This window comes from Myiozetetes cayanensis, unplaced genomic scaffold (genome assembly GCF_022539395.1).
Source record: "Myiozetetes cayanensis isolate MyiCay16 unplaced genomic scaffold, myiCay2020 scf5-8, whole genome shotgun sequence".
Taxonomy (NCBI): domain Eukaryota; kingdom Metazoa; phylum Chordata; class Aves; order Passeriformes; family Tyrannidae; genus Myiozetetes; species Myiozetetes cayanensis.
In genome coordinates, this window is record NW_026087742.1 from 88,936,023 (window position 1) to 88,953,177 (window position 17,155).

Below are 17,155 nucleotides of genomic sequence, written 5' to 3' on the forward strand. Positions count from 1 at the left end.
TTGCCAGATGAGATTATTATTTTAGGGGAAAAAATCAGTTGAATAGTATAGTGACTTATTTCTTGTAAAAGCATCAATTCCACATGCATAAGTCACATCCTGTTTGAACTGTTTCTTCTCAATTATTCAAAGCATCGTAACTCCTTTTTAAATTCATCTTGCTGTTTGAATAATGTTTTAATTGTTGTATATTCTTTCTGTTTTTTCTGATTGGAAAATGAAAACTTAAACCTGTTGATCTCAGCTTCAGATTTGCAAAAATTATGTCCTGCTTTGGCCATGAGGGGTGGCATTGCTGGTACTTGCTAGAGCTTTGCTGTCAAATGCTTTAGCAATCATAGCTCAACCCTATATGATGTTCTCCTGGAAAGAAAATTGATAAGAGGAGGCTATTAAATTATAATGTAGTCCACTATCATGTTTTATGATTATAGATTAACTTTAACTAAGGAAAGCATTTATTTTTCTTAGAGTAGACAAGCTAGGTTGTCTACCATGGAGTTTTCACAGCTTGTACTGTAGCTCAAGGGGTAGAGTGAGTGTGTGTGTGCATGTGTGTGTGTTACAGACTGCAGAAGGAACCCTTCCAGAATATAGGTGATATAACTTACATTCTGAGCAGAATCTCTGAATGAGGTTTGGTTTTTAATTAGCTTTCTGTCACAGAAACTATTAGGTGTCAGTACATGTAAGACCTAGGCAACAAGGTCAAATCATGTTACAAAGATCCTCGGACGTTAATAGTTTGAAGTACTCTGAGACCTTTTCCTACCAATCAGGTTTGAAGGAAATTACACCTTTAAAAAAAAAAAAAAATCTGCTACATTGATTTTCAAATATGTTCTCACCTCCCACTCTATCCCATCCTCCTCCACTTTCCTCCACCCACCCCATCCTGGCAGCGATTAGAACATTTTAACTGACTTCTCAGAATTTAGGAGATAAATTCAACATGTTTTGGTTGGCATTGTAATATGTTTGAATGTCACCGGTACTAGCATGGGATTTTTCTCTTCCTTGCACACTATTGTGCTCCCTCACATTGTTCCTGGTAATTGCTGGGATGCATAGGAAAATATGGAGGCATACAGCTCTCTTTATGCAGCTGATAAATAGCTTTGAAAAAGATCAGCGTTCTTACAGGTAATTGAAAGAAGTACAACTCATTCAGTATTAATGGAACTCTGGATAGGCTTCAGGTAGGGAAGAAATGAAATGCAGTGGGTATTCTTCTCTACCCTGCTGACTAATGCCCAGTGCAGGACTGTGCTGAGCTGGAATCTCCCTGAGAACAAATGTGGGAGTGAAGGCTTCTCCTAAAATGCCATTGTGTGCCGCCTGCATAAAACATGGCAAACAAAGGCTTACTAAAGACAGTACCCTCTTCTTGATGTCACGTTTCTCTGTGAGTTACATCACTTCTTGAAGTGTTTCTTGACTTTCTACTAAAAAAAGATGGACAACCTTGTTAATTGCAGAAAACTTAACATATATATATGTTAGTAAGAGGAACTGGGACAGAAGGAAAATATATTTTTTGAATGCTGCAATTTTTTTTCCCTTCTCAGATCAGAACTTCAAATGCCAGGTGAGGGGTAGTTTTATGATGCTATATGCAAAAATTAAATGAATTGTATAAATTATTTTCTGTTAATGTATCTGGCTGGTATTTTATATACATTCAGAGAAAGTGAATGTAATACATTATGACTAGAATGTACTGTGAAGGTGGTGTCATATTTTAGTGGCAGAAAAAACAAGGCCAGTATGACTTCCCTTATTTTTAAAGGAAGTTTTTCTCTGTAGGACCTTCTTATTTTTCTCGAACCTCTTTGTGCTTATTTCAGAGGAATTCAAAGAAAAAAAGATGAGAATTATATGACATAATTTACTGATGGTTGTCGTTTAATATTTTGTTGCAGAAGGACTCCATGAAAGATGACAGAAGAAGTTATTGTTATTGCAAAGTGGGATTACACTGCACAGCAGGACCAAGAACTTGACATCAAGAAAAATGAGCGTCTTTGGCTATTAGATGATTCTAAGACATGGTGGAGGGTAAGAAACGCGGCCAACAAAACGGGATATGTGCCATCAAATTATGTGGAGAGAAAAAACAGCTTGAAGAAAGGTTCTCTGGTTAAAAATCTAAAAGACACACTGGGTAAGTCCTTTTGTATTTTGGAAGAAGTTTAGTAGACTTGATGGGTATCAGTCTGGGAGTGTAAAATGCATATAAATATGTTTTTAATGTGCCTGTTTGGATTTTCTTAATCCTTAGTTTGAGGTGACATGGTGGATGATTGAAGGACAGAGAGAAAGAGAGAGAGTGGGGGTTTGTGAAGAATCACTTGTAAAAATCTGTAACAGGTTTTCTTGCATCACATCCAGGAGAAAAAGATATTATTTTTTGTTCCAGTTTGTCAGAAGTTGTGTATTTTCAGTGGCTGAAGAACTGTGTTTTCACAGAGATGCCAACTGCTGAATCTTCTCCTCTCATGCCAAGTCCTCTCACTTAGAAATAGAAGGATGTAAACTGGATTGTTCAGCATGGCTATCATAGCCAAAGCTATGAATGAAAGCTTTATGAATGGGATTATACAATGTGGCTATGTACAAAGTCCAGGGTTAAGTTTCTGTGGTCTGAGATATTTCTTCTGTTTCCAAGTACTTAGTATGTATTCTGTTTTATGCCTGCACATAAATTCTTCACAGCAGAGTATCATACAAATAAAATAATCTAGCGTTAATAAATGTTTATTTTGAAGAAATGTATTTGAAAGTCAGGTTAAATTAATTTTTCTCTATCACTTTTAATGACTGATTAGAAAAGGTTTTGTATATGGCTAGAAAAGGTTGAACATAGAGATAAGTGATCATTTTACATATGGAGGCCAAAAAAAACCTACTATAGTGGTATTTTAGGATGTAATGAATAAAACAGAAAAACAGGTACATGGAAGTGTTTTGAGAGATGTTTGTGCTTGTGTTTTGTTTTTCTGTCTGTGTCTTGCGAAGTCTTACATATGGAAAACTTGTTGCAGACTGCTGTACGAAATGACTCTTCAACAGCAAAATTACAATTTGGGATTGGACTGTTTTAGAAAGCTAAAAGGTTCACTTAAAAATGAAATTACTATAGCTCATGTAGGTTTATCCTGTGTCAGTGTTGTGTCTAATAGGTTCAGTTTCTTAGTCACTTTCTTCATTACTGTGTCCTTTACTGCTGAGCTACCATGAAGTACATGAAAATGACAAAAAGGTTATCATAAGATTTACCAAGGTAATATTTAAAACCATAGTCCTTTCTACAAATATTGTTGGAATATACTCATTACAGTGCCAGCAAATGTGATTATGCCTTTCTAAAGACCTGTATAAAGAGCAAGCTCCAACATCAATTAACTGGTTAAAATCAAAATCACTAGGTGTGACTTTAAGCTCCTTTATATGAATTTATATTGTTTTAAAAAATGAATATATATATATATAGTCTGAAAGCTATTTTATTAACAGATTGCAGTTCTGTTGTGGTAATATATCAAGTGTTCATGTAAAATGGGGGCAGTTTTGACATGATGTAAACATAATTCAGAAATGTTTAAGTGGAGGAACAGAGTTGTGCCCGTTTACTTTTTCAGTCTTAACAAAGCTGCATGCTGCAGGGTGCATCTCTTTGCTATGTGGTGAGCTGTGAAATGGTGTGAGAAAAAAGCTTGATGGTTTCATGGCTGAGCCTTCACTATTGTCACATCTTTCAAATCTCAGCCCTTTGCATGTACGAGTTTTTAATTTCTGAAGCGCTGTTACGACAATCTACTGATTCCCTGTGCCTTTTTAAATGGTTTTCTCTGTGTGTTTGTTCAACTGAGGCTGAAAGTACGTTGTGGTGGAGCCTGGCTTTTTCTTTTGCTGTGACCATACCTAACCTGCTAAGCATCCATGGTTTAAAGCACCTCTCATGCTCTTTTCTGCTCATATATCCTATGAGAGTAAGAAACTGCCTAAGCTATACCAAACTCACAAATTAACTCAGGATATTCTTGACATCCCTTCAAAAGAGATGATGCTTAAGGGTGCTCTTTTTTTTTATAGTAAGGGCTGTGAATTCCTTAGCATAATGAAACATATCTGCACTGTGCACCATGTATCTGTGCAATTTTCTTTTTACCTTTCCTGAATTGGAGTCCTCAACTAAACTATATTCTCTAAGCCTTGCTTGTCTTGCCGTACAGTAATTTCCCATTCAGAACAAGCAGAGCATGTGTCCTTCCTTAGAGGATCCATTGTTCTGAGAGGCCATCGAAAATGCACTCCTTCTTTTTAAACAAAGGCTTGCAAATTGCAAGACTGATGCTTCATCTAGTGAAACAGCTTTTGAAAGTTTTTCTTCACCCAGTGAAGCAAGTTCTTAAGTTCTCTTTATACAAATATGTCTGTCTCATCAAACCTGCCTCTCCAAGGATCACAAGAATATTCTTATTAAAATACCTGCTAACCTAACACAGTGGAATAGTTGGTCATCAGTATTAGTCCTTAAACCAAAATATGTTTCCAACTTTGATCTTGAAGCTAGTGCCAAAATATCAGGTACTGAACTTAAGTATTTTTTTTTAAAAGTCATTTAATAATCAATAATTAATCATGAGTCTTGTGAAATCTCAGGAAAGAAACATCAGGTTCTTAGCTGCTTCCAGTGGCAAGGCTACCAGGCTCTAGAGAGACCTTCTGACTTACAGGGACCCATTTCTCATACTTACATCACTGCAGCAAATGGTTGCTCCCATGGAGATGTACTTTTCTCTACCTCTTCCTTAATACACTAAATTTCCTTGTGTTCAAACATTTCATCTGAAAGCATTGTTATTTTGCAAGTGATGTAATGTGTTGTCTGTGTGATTACCTGTAGCTATCTGCCACTCTTATGCTTATCCACAGTAATTACCAGTGGTTGATTTATACTTTTGTCAGATATTCAATAAATATGGAAAGTGCCAACCATAGTTCAAATTGTGGCAGACCCCACAAGAGCTATAGCTATTAAATTAATAGTTCTCCTAGCTGGCTGTTGAAGATGCATCATCTGAATAGTTCATCATCCTTGCAGTCTGTGTTCTAATGAAATTTTATGGCACCAGTTACATTGGTGTCTTGTGCGTAAAAACTCAAGTGCACCACGAAAGTTTACTATCTTTCTGAAGTTGCCTTTATCAGGAAAACTTTTAATCTCATCAGAGAATGAAGTCATGCCTGTTTGATGATAAAAACTAATTTCCCCAGAACTGTTGACTGTCATAAATTAAATCTCAACCCTTGAATACTTTATTAATAGAATCCCATCAGCTTTACTGTTGTTTGGCTTGTGGTTGGTGGAAGGTTAATGGGCATGTGGGTACCTAGAGCATACAGCTTGATGGTTTAAAATATCAGCCTATTTTCAGCAATGTCTTAAGACTACTTAAATTTCCACTATATTTTCAGCATTTTTTGAAAATAACAGAAATAAAATATGTTCAGAGACAGCTCTTTTAAATGTATTGAGTGCTTATTAAAATGCTGATGAACACTTGTTTAGCGTATGTTCATTAAACGTGTTACTTGTGGAATGAAAAACAGCTCACCTCAAATCCCAGATGACCTCCACCTCTACCCCACTGCACACCCGAGTCACCGTACAACTTCGTATAAAACAATGGCCTTTTCTGCATCATTCACTTTGACATTCTAAGACCTTACTCTGTTTTACTGTGTCTTCTTTTAGTCATGTCACCAGGGAATTTTTCCAAAACTTAACTTTCTTTAAATGACTTGCAGACATTTCGAGTCTTGTAATTTTTCTATTGATGGCGGTTTGTTTGTTGTCATTCTTCCATTTGATATACATGTCCTCTATGTTCTTAAATCTTTATCTCAAGTGAAGTCTAATGGTTATGTAGCTACAATGGCACAGTTTTTATTATGGAAATGTAGCATATAGGCCACTTATTGAGTATTTTAAATGATTTATCTTTTCATTCCCTTTTTTGTCTTAACTGAGTGATAACAATGAGTAAAAAGTAATGGCAATTTGGCCATTTCAAATTGCTGTCTTCTGTTTGCTCATATTGAATGAAATCTGGTAATTATTACTATTCTTAGGCAAAAGCCAGCTTCCAGGCCTGTAATTAAAATTTCATCTTATTTCGTTATAATGAAATTTAAAATAGTTTCCTTGTACAGTATTTCTTTTGCGGGCAGGGTATTTTTCATACATTTTGAGTAAGTCTTGCTAAGCAAGAGACCTCCAGCATGCATCTTCCAAACTGTAATTTTCTGTAATATAATTCTTTACATGCACTGGGGGGTGGAAAGGAATTCCCATACCCATTTGGTTGGAGTGGGTGTTTGCCAGCACTAGCCTCAGAGCTGCCTCTGAGCGCGACTCCACGGGTTTCCCCTTCTGCAGCAAAGATGATCTATGCCTGCTGGCTCATCTCTGTCATGCTGAACATAAATCTTATCTGAAGGAAGCCAAAATAATTGAAAAGGCAGTTGTTTGTGTACTCAAAATAAAACTTCTGCATTTTTTCCATCCCTCTGTAAGTCATTTTCCTGGCACCAGCATAGCTCCCCAGACAGCAATGTGCCACAAGTGACTGATGCGTGTGATCCAGCAGAAGGGTGCTGTTTTCATGGGAATCCATGATTTTCTGAATGCTACTGCTTTTTCAAAACCAGCATTGAATGTAGGGTTTTCTTACAGGTTTCTGGTCTTGTTACCTTTAGTGAACAACCAAATAAGAAGCCTTGAAGATGTTTCCCCTTGGCTCTTGGTGTCGGTTTTTGAACAGATGCCCATTAAAAGAAAGAAGGTTTATTAAAAGGTATTGAAAGAGAGATTGGACACTAAGAATACAGGAGATGTGTTTGCAAATCCATAGGAACAATAGAAACGCTAGGTGAGTGTTAGCAGTGATGGCAAATACCAGTCACATGGATAATGTTTCACAGAGATGTTTGAGTTGCACGAGAGACTCTTCAAATCACTTCTTTATTAAGCTTGTGTAAGTCTGAAAAGTTTTCAGTAGCTTTTTAGTTTTAATTCACGCCACGTACCAGATTTTCATGTGGAAAATAAGAATTGCCAAGTGAGATGTAATGTATGGAAACTAGTCCTTACTTATATCAGTATTTCCAGTATGTTGTTTCAGAAGTGTTATGAGTGTCCAGAAGTATTTCCTGAGTTCATCAACCACCATGGTGTGTGTTTTCCTGGGTCAATCTGCAGATCTGTGCAGCAGTCCCTGAAGTACTATATATATATAGTTGCTTACAGGAATCAAGTTTTCTGCCTCTCCCCTTCTCTCCTCATTATTTTTGTGAAAAGGGGGGTGGGTTTCACATTTATGACTTCACATTTTTACACTATTTAATACCACTTTCTCCATGCCTTTTTGGAAATTGATGGGGAAGTTAGCTCTTTTTTTCATTGGAGAGTCACTGATTAATAAGAAACATAATTCAGTAATTGGTCATTCTTTAATGCAATATTTTCTTTAACAATGGAAAACATTGGTTAAGAGGTTTGGTGTACTTCCTTTTTAGATATAAATAATTCAACTCAAATTTAAACAATAACCATCATAGTTTTGCATAACATAGTTATGAAATATCATTCTCCAAATAAGTCATCAACCTTTACTTCTGGTGTGTGTGTTAGTGGGCCTTATTTTTTTTTATTGGTTTTGAGGATTTCTTGTTTTTAAAAATATCTTAGTGGGCCAATTTTAGTAGTTCTGATGTGGTATGTCTAGTAAATTTAATTGTACAAGATGGTATTTTGGCATTCATCAGATTGTTTCTAGATCTCAAGAATTAAAATTTGATTACTAAGGACTTTCACTATTGAAAGTTACTGATGTGATTTTAATGGTTGTGGTTTTGAACTGAACATTATCCACTTTTTCAGCACTAGTTTAAAAAAATGTAATCATGAGACGTATACACAGTATTTTTAGCACAGTTATAGCTGTAAGTTAAGTCCTCCATACACCCTTCTTGATAAATTTGTTTGTTTATCAGTGAACTGCCTTAACCGTATGAGCTGCAAGATCACAGAAAACACATTACATTGGTAATATGACAAAGTACCAGTTTGAAAATATTTCTGTTAGTTCTTAATTACTTATTTCCAATTGTAGTCTTCTCTGGACACCATAAGAGTGGAAAATTTACTACAGAATGAAAGAATGGTGGAAATAAAAATAAATATGGTATCACTGTATAATAAGTACACTGTTGTATAGCACAACCTCTTAAGCTTGTAGAGCTCATGTTAAAAAAACAGAACTGCCTTATAGGACAAACAGAAATCATTGTAATTTCTTTAGAACTTTGAGTTCCCCATGTGTTTTTGGACTTCCTGGTCACAGACCTGTAAGAAATGCTAGTCTTTCCATTCAAAATCAGGCATTTAATAAATTTTATTTTAAAACATAGCTTCCTATGGTATATAGCTACTTGTCAAATTATTGAATATAAAGATTCCTAAGAAGGAGTGATATTAAGCTTTCTGTTTAGCTGAACATCTCTATTGAAATTAGCAGTAAAATCAGTCCTCTTTTAGGAATTCAGCACAATTTTTTCCTGTATCTCTTAATGTTGCTTTGAAGCTTTCTAGCTTGCCAGAAAATGTGGGCATAACAGTAGTGGAATGTCTGTTGTGCCTCTTGGAGGACTGGATGAGCGTAAGTTGTCTGTATTTACACTTTTAAGCAGTCAATATACAGGAATTTAAGTTCCTCTTTAGGGAGAGGAAGTAGTCGAGGTGTTTATATACAGCACCAATTCTTGCTCTGTTTCCTAGAATCTGTGTTAAAGTAGCTCATTCCCTGGTTGAATTTGCTCAGTAAAAGCACTTTCTCTGCTGTGTCCCACCCTGCTTTGTTGCTGTGTTGCTCAAAGCAACCATGTTTGTTTGTGGGACAGGGTGGCAAAAGTGGTAACTCTTCACCAGTGATGAAATTGAGGAACTGATGGGAACTTGCTTTAGGTGTGGTGTCTTCAGTGGTTTAAGAGGAAAAAAAAAAAGCTGGAACAATTGCGTTTCTTCCATATTCTCAGTAATAATAGATCAGGCTGGTTGCATAGATTGCTGAGAAAGGAGAAATGGGAGGTGATCACAATGGTTTCAGACAGGGAAGAGATTACTTCCATTCCTGTCTAGAGCATGTGGAGTTAGGAGCTGGCAGTGCTGATGCCACTGGAGTGTTAGCAGATTAATTGCATAATAAAGAATTCAAACACTTTGCTACTTTCTGGAAACATGTGCCTCACAATCATCATTCAAACCTAGACTTAGCTTGAGTGGCCATTTCCACTTCATTGATGATCTTTGAAGATCTAGACATATTCAATAGCAGTAGCTCTGCATATGGGAAATTATACAAGAAGATACTGCTGACAGGGTAGGGTCTACTCTTTCACCATCAGTTAGATACATACATAATGGCAAAAGAATATATTATTTTTGAATTAGTGTTACCATTATACATGTTAAAATAGTTATCCAGAATATGAAACAAACTCACAAATGTATGGGTTTGGACCTATTGGACACCTGTAAATATTTAAATAACTTTAATATGGATATCAACAGTGTCCACTGAAAGTAGCATTAAAGGAATTCAAGTCTCTGCTTTGTAGAATTAAAAGCAAACTTTCTAAAAAATACTGTTATAGTTTCTAAACAAATGTGGCTAAGAAGGAAAAAAATCTGAAACTGTAGAGCAAACTAATGCAAAAACAAAATTTTAAAACCAACCATTCAACCAAAAACAAGCAAAACCCCAAACCAACAAACAAAAAACCAACAGGAAACACAAACTTCATGCTTTTTAGAGAGTTGAAAGCAAAGAAAATTAGTAAATATTCTGGAGAACTCAGGGTACAGAGTAATGCTTCTTTTATCACTAAAGAAGAGTTTCTCTGCTGCACATATGCATCAGGCCCTTTATCTGCTCCAAGGTGAAAAGCCAAAAGCAGCAGTGAATGCAGAACCTACAACTTATTGCAGTGCTAGCTTGTGATGGGAGCAGAAGTTTGGTTTTTTTCAGTTCATAATTGTATTCTGCTGAGATTTTGTCTTGCATACATTATTTATTGGGGTAGATTATTTAAAGGATGTGCTGCTTCAAGAGTTTAAAACAAACACGTAATGGAAACCATGATGTGTACTACCTTTCAACAGATTTATCTACTGTGAGGATTCCAGTAAAATGTTGCAAGGCTGAAGGTGTAAAGAAATCTTCCTAGTTTTAGTCTGTATTGAGAGAATAAATGTCTTCTTTGCACTGTATTAGAAGTTTATGTAGTAGATACTTTTCTCCCCCCTCCCCATGCAGTGTGTGTGTGTGCTTGGAGGTACATTGACATTTACAGATTGAAGAACGAGCCTTTATTTTAGTCGTAATTATGTGTGAAAAGATAAAAGGATCATCCTAGCTCAGTGTGGCTGTGTGTACTGATGCCTTTGGTATTATTTCCCTCAACTGTCACCTTGGAGGACCCTGCTTTTGCCCCTCTCTGAGCCAGTTATGTTTCAGCCTGTAATTGTTTGGCCTTAGAGCAAGCCCAAAAATTAGCTCCCAAGGTAGTTTCACAGTTCCCTATTAAAGGAAGTCACCCCATTGCCAGTAGCTATTCCTACACTCTCTTCCAGCCACGGAGGCAGAACCTTTTACTCTCTTAGCATTAAAAGTTAGTGTCTGAACCCTCAACTCTTTTGATGTTTAATTTTTTCCATAGAATAAAATCCTTTAAGCAATCTGCTAATTATCTCTCTTCTTCTGAGCCAGTGATAATAGAGTACTTTTATTCTCAAGTGGTGTCTTGTACTGGATTCCTTGCATTATGTTCCCTTCTGTCGCCCTTTCCCTCAGGTTCCTGGGAGGACTGAAGTTCGCTGAGGCAGCAGAACTGGGGCTGCAGTGTGGGTCACTGCATTACACCCAGCTGCCCGGGTTGGACTCTTCCCATAAACCTGCATTTATGGGGGTACACATACTTGTGTGCCCTGTGTACTGTCCTCCCCTTTGGCTTCATGTCCTAGCACACGAAGAGAGAAGAAACATGTAGCTGACAGTAGCTCATTTTGATGTATTGCATATACCTTTTTTGGTGTGTGTATAGTTGGGTCACCCTTCTAAAGACCAAGCTAAGGCAGCGGGCAAAAATCAATAGCATGTGTATGTACTCTTCTGGACACCATTCTCCAAGGAATACCAGTGACTCAAAGGACAAGTGATTTTTCCATATAGAAGAGACAGTGTCTGCACTTCCTACCATTTAGAATCATTGGGGAATTCTTCTCCTTCAGATATGGCTATTTACTTCAATATTCAACCCTAAGCAATTCTTTCAATATTGTTGTATCTCTCTTTTTGAGGCCGTGGGCTGTCTTAATTTTAATCCTTCATGGTCTTTTGAAGTATTAATTTGCTGGTTTTTCTCTGTTTCCACTTGGGTTCCATTGCTTTCTGTTTCTGGGGTTTTTTTTTAAACGTCTTAGCAATAGGTAGCTATTCTGTGATGTGCTTTCCTACCACACAAACGAAATTTCTAAATTAGTATTCACACCAGAAAAGCTGGGCTTTGTCTCAGAATGTGCAAGGGAAGGTTTCCTTCCATTTTCTGAGTCTCAAAAATGTTTTCTTTTGTGGAGTGTGTCTGTAAAGCAAGAATTGAGATGTGTGCAATGCATGCAGAAATCAAGCATAAAGCTGCTGTGTGAGAGAGAATGCCCACCTCTGTTGTTTTTGAGGGGGAGAGTTCCAGCAGAGATGGCTTTCTTTGAGAGTCACTTCAGTGGTCACCGTGATTGTTTAGTGACAGTTCATTTTTGTGGTCTCAGCAAATGCATTTGGACAGATACTGCTCTTAATGGGAATGACTGGCCAGGTTAGCCAGGTTGACATTTAGGGGTGTTCTTTCTAATAGATTACTATTTGTAGGTGTATTTTGCACTAGAAAATTGATTTCAGACTTAGGCTGTAAACTATCTAAATTGTATGCGATCATTGCCATCACACCTGTTTAGCAGTCTTTGGGACTTTGTAAATGAAAGAAAATGAGAAGTGAAAGAAAAAAGAAAGAGAAAATGTATTTTGATATGGTGAAAATGTCATTCTTCTTGTATATGGGTTCTATCAATTTACTAACCTAGAAGATACTTTTGTAATTGTTCATTCTGGAAATTGTCCTCCAGAACAGGAGATAAATTTATTACTCTAGTAAGTGCTAGTTAATTATTGAGTTTTAATCTAGCAAAGAAATTGTTTTGGTTTGTATGTGAGTTGTGGGGTTTTGTTTTTTGGCTGCAAGGGCTAAACCTCAGAGGAGACAGGCTGTTTTGTTAAGTAAACCATTTCCCCATTACTTCCCCTTCAGAGGCGGAGAGGTCTGGTTTTATGTATATAACTGCAAATAACCTGAGAGCCCTTGATTAATGAAGATATGTGCCTTGAAATTCAGAGAATAAGTTAGTAAACAAAAGGTGGTATTTGGTTTGTTTTCGCTTTCCTAAAAGGAACTTTGAATAAAATGGTATTGTATCTATGACAGGCTTCTAAGGAGGTCTGAGAATTTTAAAGAGAACAATTTAATAAATACCTTGGATTTTCTTTTCTTGTAATGTGGAATTTAATGTTTAAAGGCATTAGGATTGGGTAGCATAGGCATTCTGACCTTATGGTAGAATTTCTAAGGCTTTACATCATGCCTGGTGTTGGTATGGGCTAAATGGAATAAAACGCAGTAACCTCAAAGAGTAGACAACCATGGTATATTCAGGAGGGACTACCTTGAGCTTTTTGACGCTGAGATACTTCCCTTTATTCAATATTTACATCATTGTCTTCTAATGCATTTCTTTGAGTTGAGATTATAAACAGTTTTAATTACTGCTTTGTAGTTTATCTGTTCAGATTTGGGCTTGATGATCTGAACTTCAATCTCTATTTGTAACATCTATTAAAGCTTTGATTTTCATATACAAAATTGAGAGCAAATTTGAGCAAATAAGAAAAGACTAAGTTAGTACTATAGTCACATGTGTCTAAAACAGAATGATTCCATCTCAGTTATTTGGAAAGTCTTTAAATTGGAGGACCATCATCTTGTGTTCAGGGTAGTCTACTTTGTACTTGCTGTTTTTGGTTGGGGGTTTTTTTTGGGTGTTTTTTGGGTTTTTTTTTGTTTGGTTGGTTTTTTTTGAGTGGGTTCATGTTAGGAAGTTAGATTTGTATCCTGAGCTGCCCTGTGCACCTCTTTTACCTCATATAAGTGTGAGATAGATAGCTAAATATAAATCCTCTTTCCATCAGATACTGGAGGAGGAGAGTGCACGTAATGAGGGACAGGAGTATGTACTGAGGTAGACAGTTTGGAGCACCTCACGCATATTAGGGATTTCTTTGTCAATATTCTGTTGGTTTTCATTAAGAAGAGGCAAAATGGTGTAGCTTTCCTTCTCTACATCAAGGGAACAGAAAACATCGGGAAGTCCTACGGGGCTACTGTGCCTTCTCCACATATCTTATAAATCTGTTCTTAGAATTATGGGTCTGGTAGTTCTGGTTGTTTTCTCTTATCAGGACATCCTACAAAACCAAGAGTGCATCATTTATAAGATTATAAAGTAGGTGGAAATATCTTTTTGTATTTGAACTCACAGAGACTTCTGCTTCAATTTAAATAAGTAGACGGAAATTGGAAACATAGGTCTTGAGAAAACCCATTCATTTTATATGTCCTCTATCTGAGACCAAGAGCAGTGTTCCTTCTCCACAGAGGACTCAAATCCCAAGACCATTTAAATTTGCCTAGTAGGAATTCTACTTCATTTTGCTACTGGCATAAAAAAATACATGAGACAGTTTATGAAAACCTTAAAATCGTGTGTTTGTCCACATATGTTCCTCTATTACATCTTTCATTTTAACCTTTTGCTCTAAAATGCTCTGGGTACAGGAAACTCAGTATCTGATATTGGTATATGAATGTACCTTTCCTGACAACAGATAGGCATATTTAACACAGTGTAAAATACAAGAATTAATGCTGTAGTTGTTTTTAATATGGTTGTTGAGTTGATTTCTTACGGAAGCCTCCATACCAAATAATGTTTGATGCATGGAAAACTTTTACACTACTTTTTCCTGTATTGGAAAAACAGTGATAAAGCAGCCTGGTTGTCGAAATGTCAGAATTTTACTTTGACATTTAGAGAAGAGTTTCCACTTTTTAATTTGTTCTAGTGTGGCTTTTTTTGATATTGAGCTTCTTAAAGATAATACAAAAAGTCATTCATAAATCTGTAAGGATTCGTTTCTGTATCACAAATGCAGCTGAAGATTTCTGGAATTTATAGCAATGTCCTTTAAAGAATACTGTTGATGGATATGTTGCTTCTAAAATACTGACTATCCCATATGGATCTTGGCTTTTGAACATTTGCTTGGAAACTGGACGTGTAGGTGGAGGGGGAGAAAAAGGAGTGGGAGGTTGCAGTCTGAAAATGTGCAGAAAGGTTTGGTTTTTCTTTCTGTGTAACAGAAGAAACTTTAGTCTGCTGAATTCCTTAGTAATAAAGAAGCAAACCCAAGTTAACTTAAAATGACAAAAATAAAAATAAATAACACAAAGCTAAATGCATGTTTGATCGGGACATTCCAGCTGTCAGGAAGTTATGTGTTTATCTCTTTACTGGGTGGATGAATTACTTAATTTACATTGCATTACAGTGGGGTTTTTTCCTGAAGAGTTTTCCTGAAAAGTTAATTACTTCTTTCTTAAAACAATTTTTAGTTTGCTATGAAAAAGACACTGTACACTTTGCATACTTATTAACTGTATGCATTAATATGCAATACACTTCAGAGCCTTAGTATTCAGAGATGAATAACTTACTTGGTAAAAAAGGATCATTGTTTTAAAGTGTATCTGTATAAAGTCAGAATTATAATTTCATTAGAATGCACAAGAAAATAATGATATTAAGTATCATAAATAAAAATTGGTTAAAATGTTGAATAAATGCTACCTCTAAATAAAAATGAGTTTTGAGAAACTTGCTTGTTTCTGCTGCATCTTACAGAAAACACTTGATTAGTAAATTGAATGAAAATTTCTCCTTGCTTTGTCTTTGAAGATTTTTAGAACTAGGAGAGCTGTTCTGTAGAATTTGTTTTTATATTTGGAGGAACTAAAACATGTTCACATTTCAGCTGAAATTTATTAGTTTTTATATATGTCTCTGAGCTTAGCAGAAATTATTGTAAAAATATTTTTTCTAGCGCTTTCAGCTATTACAAGCATTATTTAGTATTTTAACACACTCTTGCTCTAGGTATTTATACTGGGAGTTCTCCTAGCTTGTTTGTTTGACTTCCTTAAATTTATCAACCTCAAACTTGTTTTGCTGCAATGTTTCAGCTGTTTAATGGAAGTTGTTGTTTTAATAGATTATAATAATGTTAAATTTTTCAGCACTTTGGAGTGCTTTGTTTCAATTTAAATTTTGATGGAGTTGTTTTAAAGAACAAACCCCATTATTTAAAAAAACGGGTTAAAATGAAAAAATGCACTGTACTCACGCTCTTTGTGGTGGCTTCTGTGATTTTTTAAGGATTTTTTAACCATAAAGCAAATTGTACAGTTAAAAGCATTTTACTCTAGAGAGAGAGTACATAAATTGAAATGTAGTAAACTTCCTATGAAAAAATTTACAGGTAACTGTAAATTGGGTGTGTGTGGCGGGTGTGGTTTTGGTTTTTTTTGTTGTTGTTGTTGTTCTGTTTTCTTGTTTTGTTTTTGTTTTTTAATTCAGACAAGAATGGCCAGTAATATAAAGCAATTCAATTACTGGGTAATTCATATTGCCAATGAAAGCTCCTTTTAAAAATTCTTCTTTTTTACAGAAATAATTTTTCAAATACTCATTCATGTTCTGTTTAAAACCCATGCTTTGACAGACTGTGTGAGGGTTGTGGCAGCATGGATAAGATTTAATGCCGAAGCTGAAAGAACCATCTCCCAGAATTTTCTCCCTTTTTCCTTCTCTTTTTAATACATTTGTTTTTATATGCTAGTTTGATAGCTGATAGCTGTGAACTCAAGTGCTGAAGTTGAGCATCATGCTGAGAGGCATTGCCTTTGAGTGTGAACAGGGAAGTTGGATGAGGGTGTTACCCATGGAAGGAGGGAGGTGCTCCAACCCTCCAAAGAACGACCCCAGCACTGCAGTCAGCAGGGACACCATGGTGGTCTTGCTGACACACCAAAATCATCCTGGTATTGCATTTGACTCAGTAAAATCATGCCAATTAGTCAGATTTTCATAAAACTGTGCTTCCTGGATTGATTTTTGGGTACTAACCTGAATGCACAGCAAGTCTGTTTGGGGAGGGCATGGCTGGTGTGGGCAATTTGGGGCTGACGGGAAGGTGGGGATCCTGGCTAGCCCTGCCCACCATTCCAAGTGGGCAGAACATCACCTGTCACTTTCTGGAGAATTTAAAAAAATAAAACATCTACAGAATTCAGTTTAGAGAGGTAAAAATTAAATATACCATTTTTTACCCGCATTTAGGGTTGGCTGTACATGTGTCCTGTTCAACTCTAGTATCAGGTCCTGTGTTTTGACTAACTGAAAGAGTGTAATTTAGTTTTTAATTGAGTAAAAGCTTGTTGTATTTGTAAATAGACTACAAAAGAAAGTACCTGTTAGTATTTTATGCACTATTAATTCAAGATATCTATTTGATGACCCTTACCTTGCTCAAGTTAATTTTTGACAATTTATAGCTTTGTAACAATGTACAATAGCCGATGGAAATCTAATTTCAAGCATAAAAGGTTGAATACACTATACAAAAAATCAGTTCTGACTTGGTATGAAAAAATCTATTAAGATATGTAACTATAGCAATAGATGAAAATGTACAAAAAGTTCATTTTCTAATTGCCATGGGGAGAGCTAACAGCTTTATTCAGCAGCATTCATTTTCATATTTCCAGATGCATATTTAGACTTAAAATTGGCTTCTCCAACATTGATACAGGATATTTGAAGGACACCATTTCGTAGAACTCTAGTCCCTTAAAGAGGAAGTAGTTT

General features: G+C 36.0%; 1 protein-coding gene across 3 annotated transcripts in view; it reads left to right on the forward strand.

The window, feature by feature from the left end:
- Positions 1-17,155, forward strand: part of NCK2 (NCK adaptor protein 2) — an 83,528-nt gene that overhangs the window by 48,810 nt on the left and 17,563 nt on the right. For all 3 annotated transcript variants that reach the window (XM_050333843.1, XM_050333842.1, XM_050333844.1), the window contains one exon: positions 1,923-2,164. In XM_050333843.1, coding sequence (XP_050189800.1) covers positions 1,939-2,164 — 226 coding nt within the window. In that variant the 5' untranslated portion in view covers positions 1,923-1,938. The remainder of the gene's footprint in view (positions 1-1,922; positions 2,165-17,155) is intronic.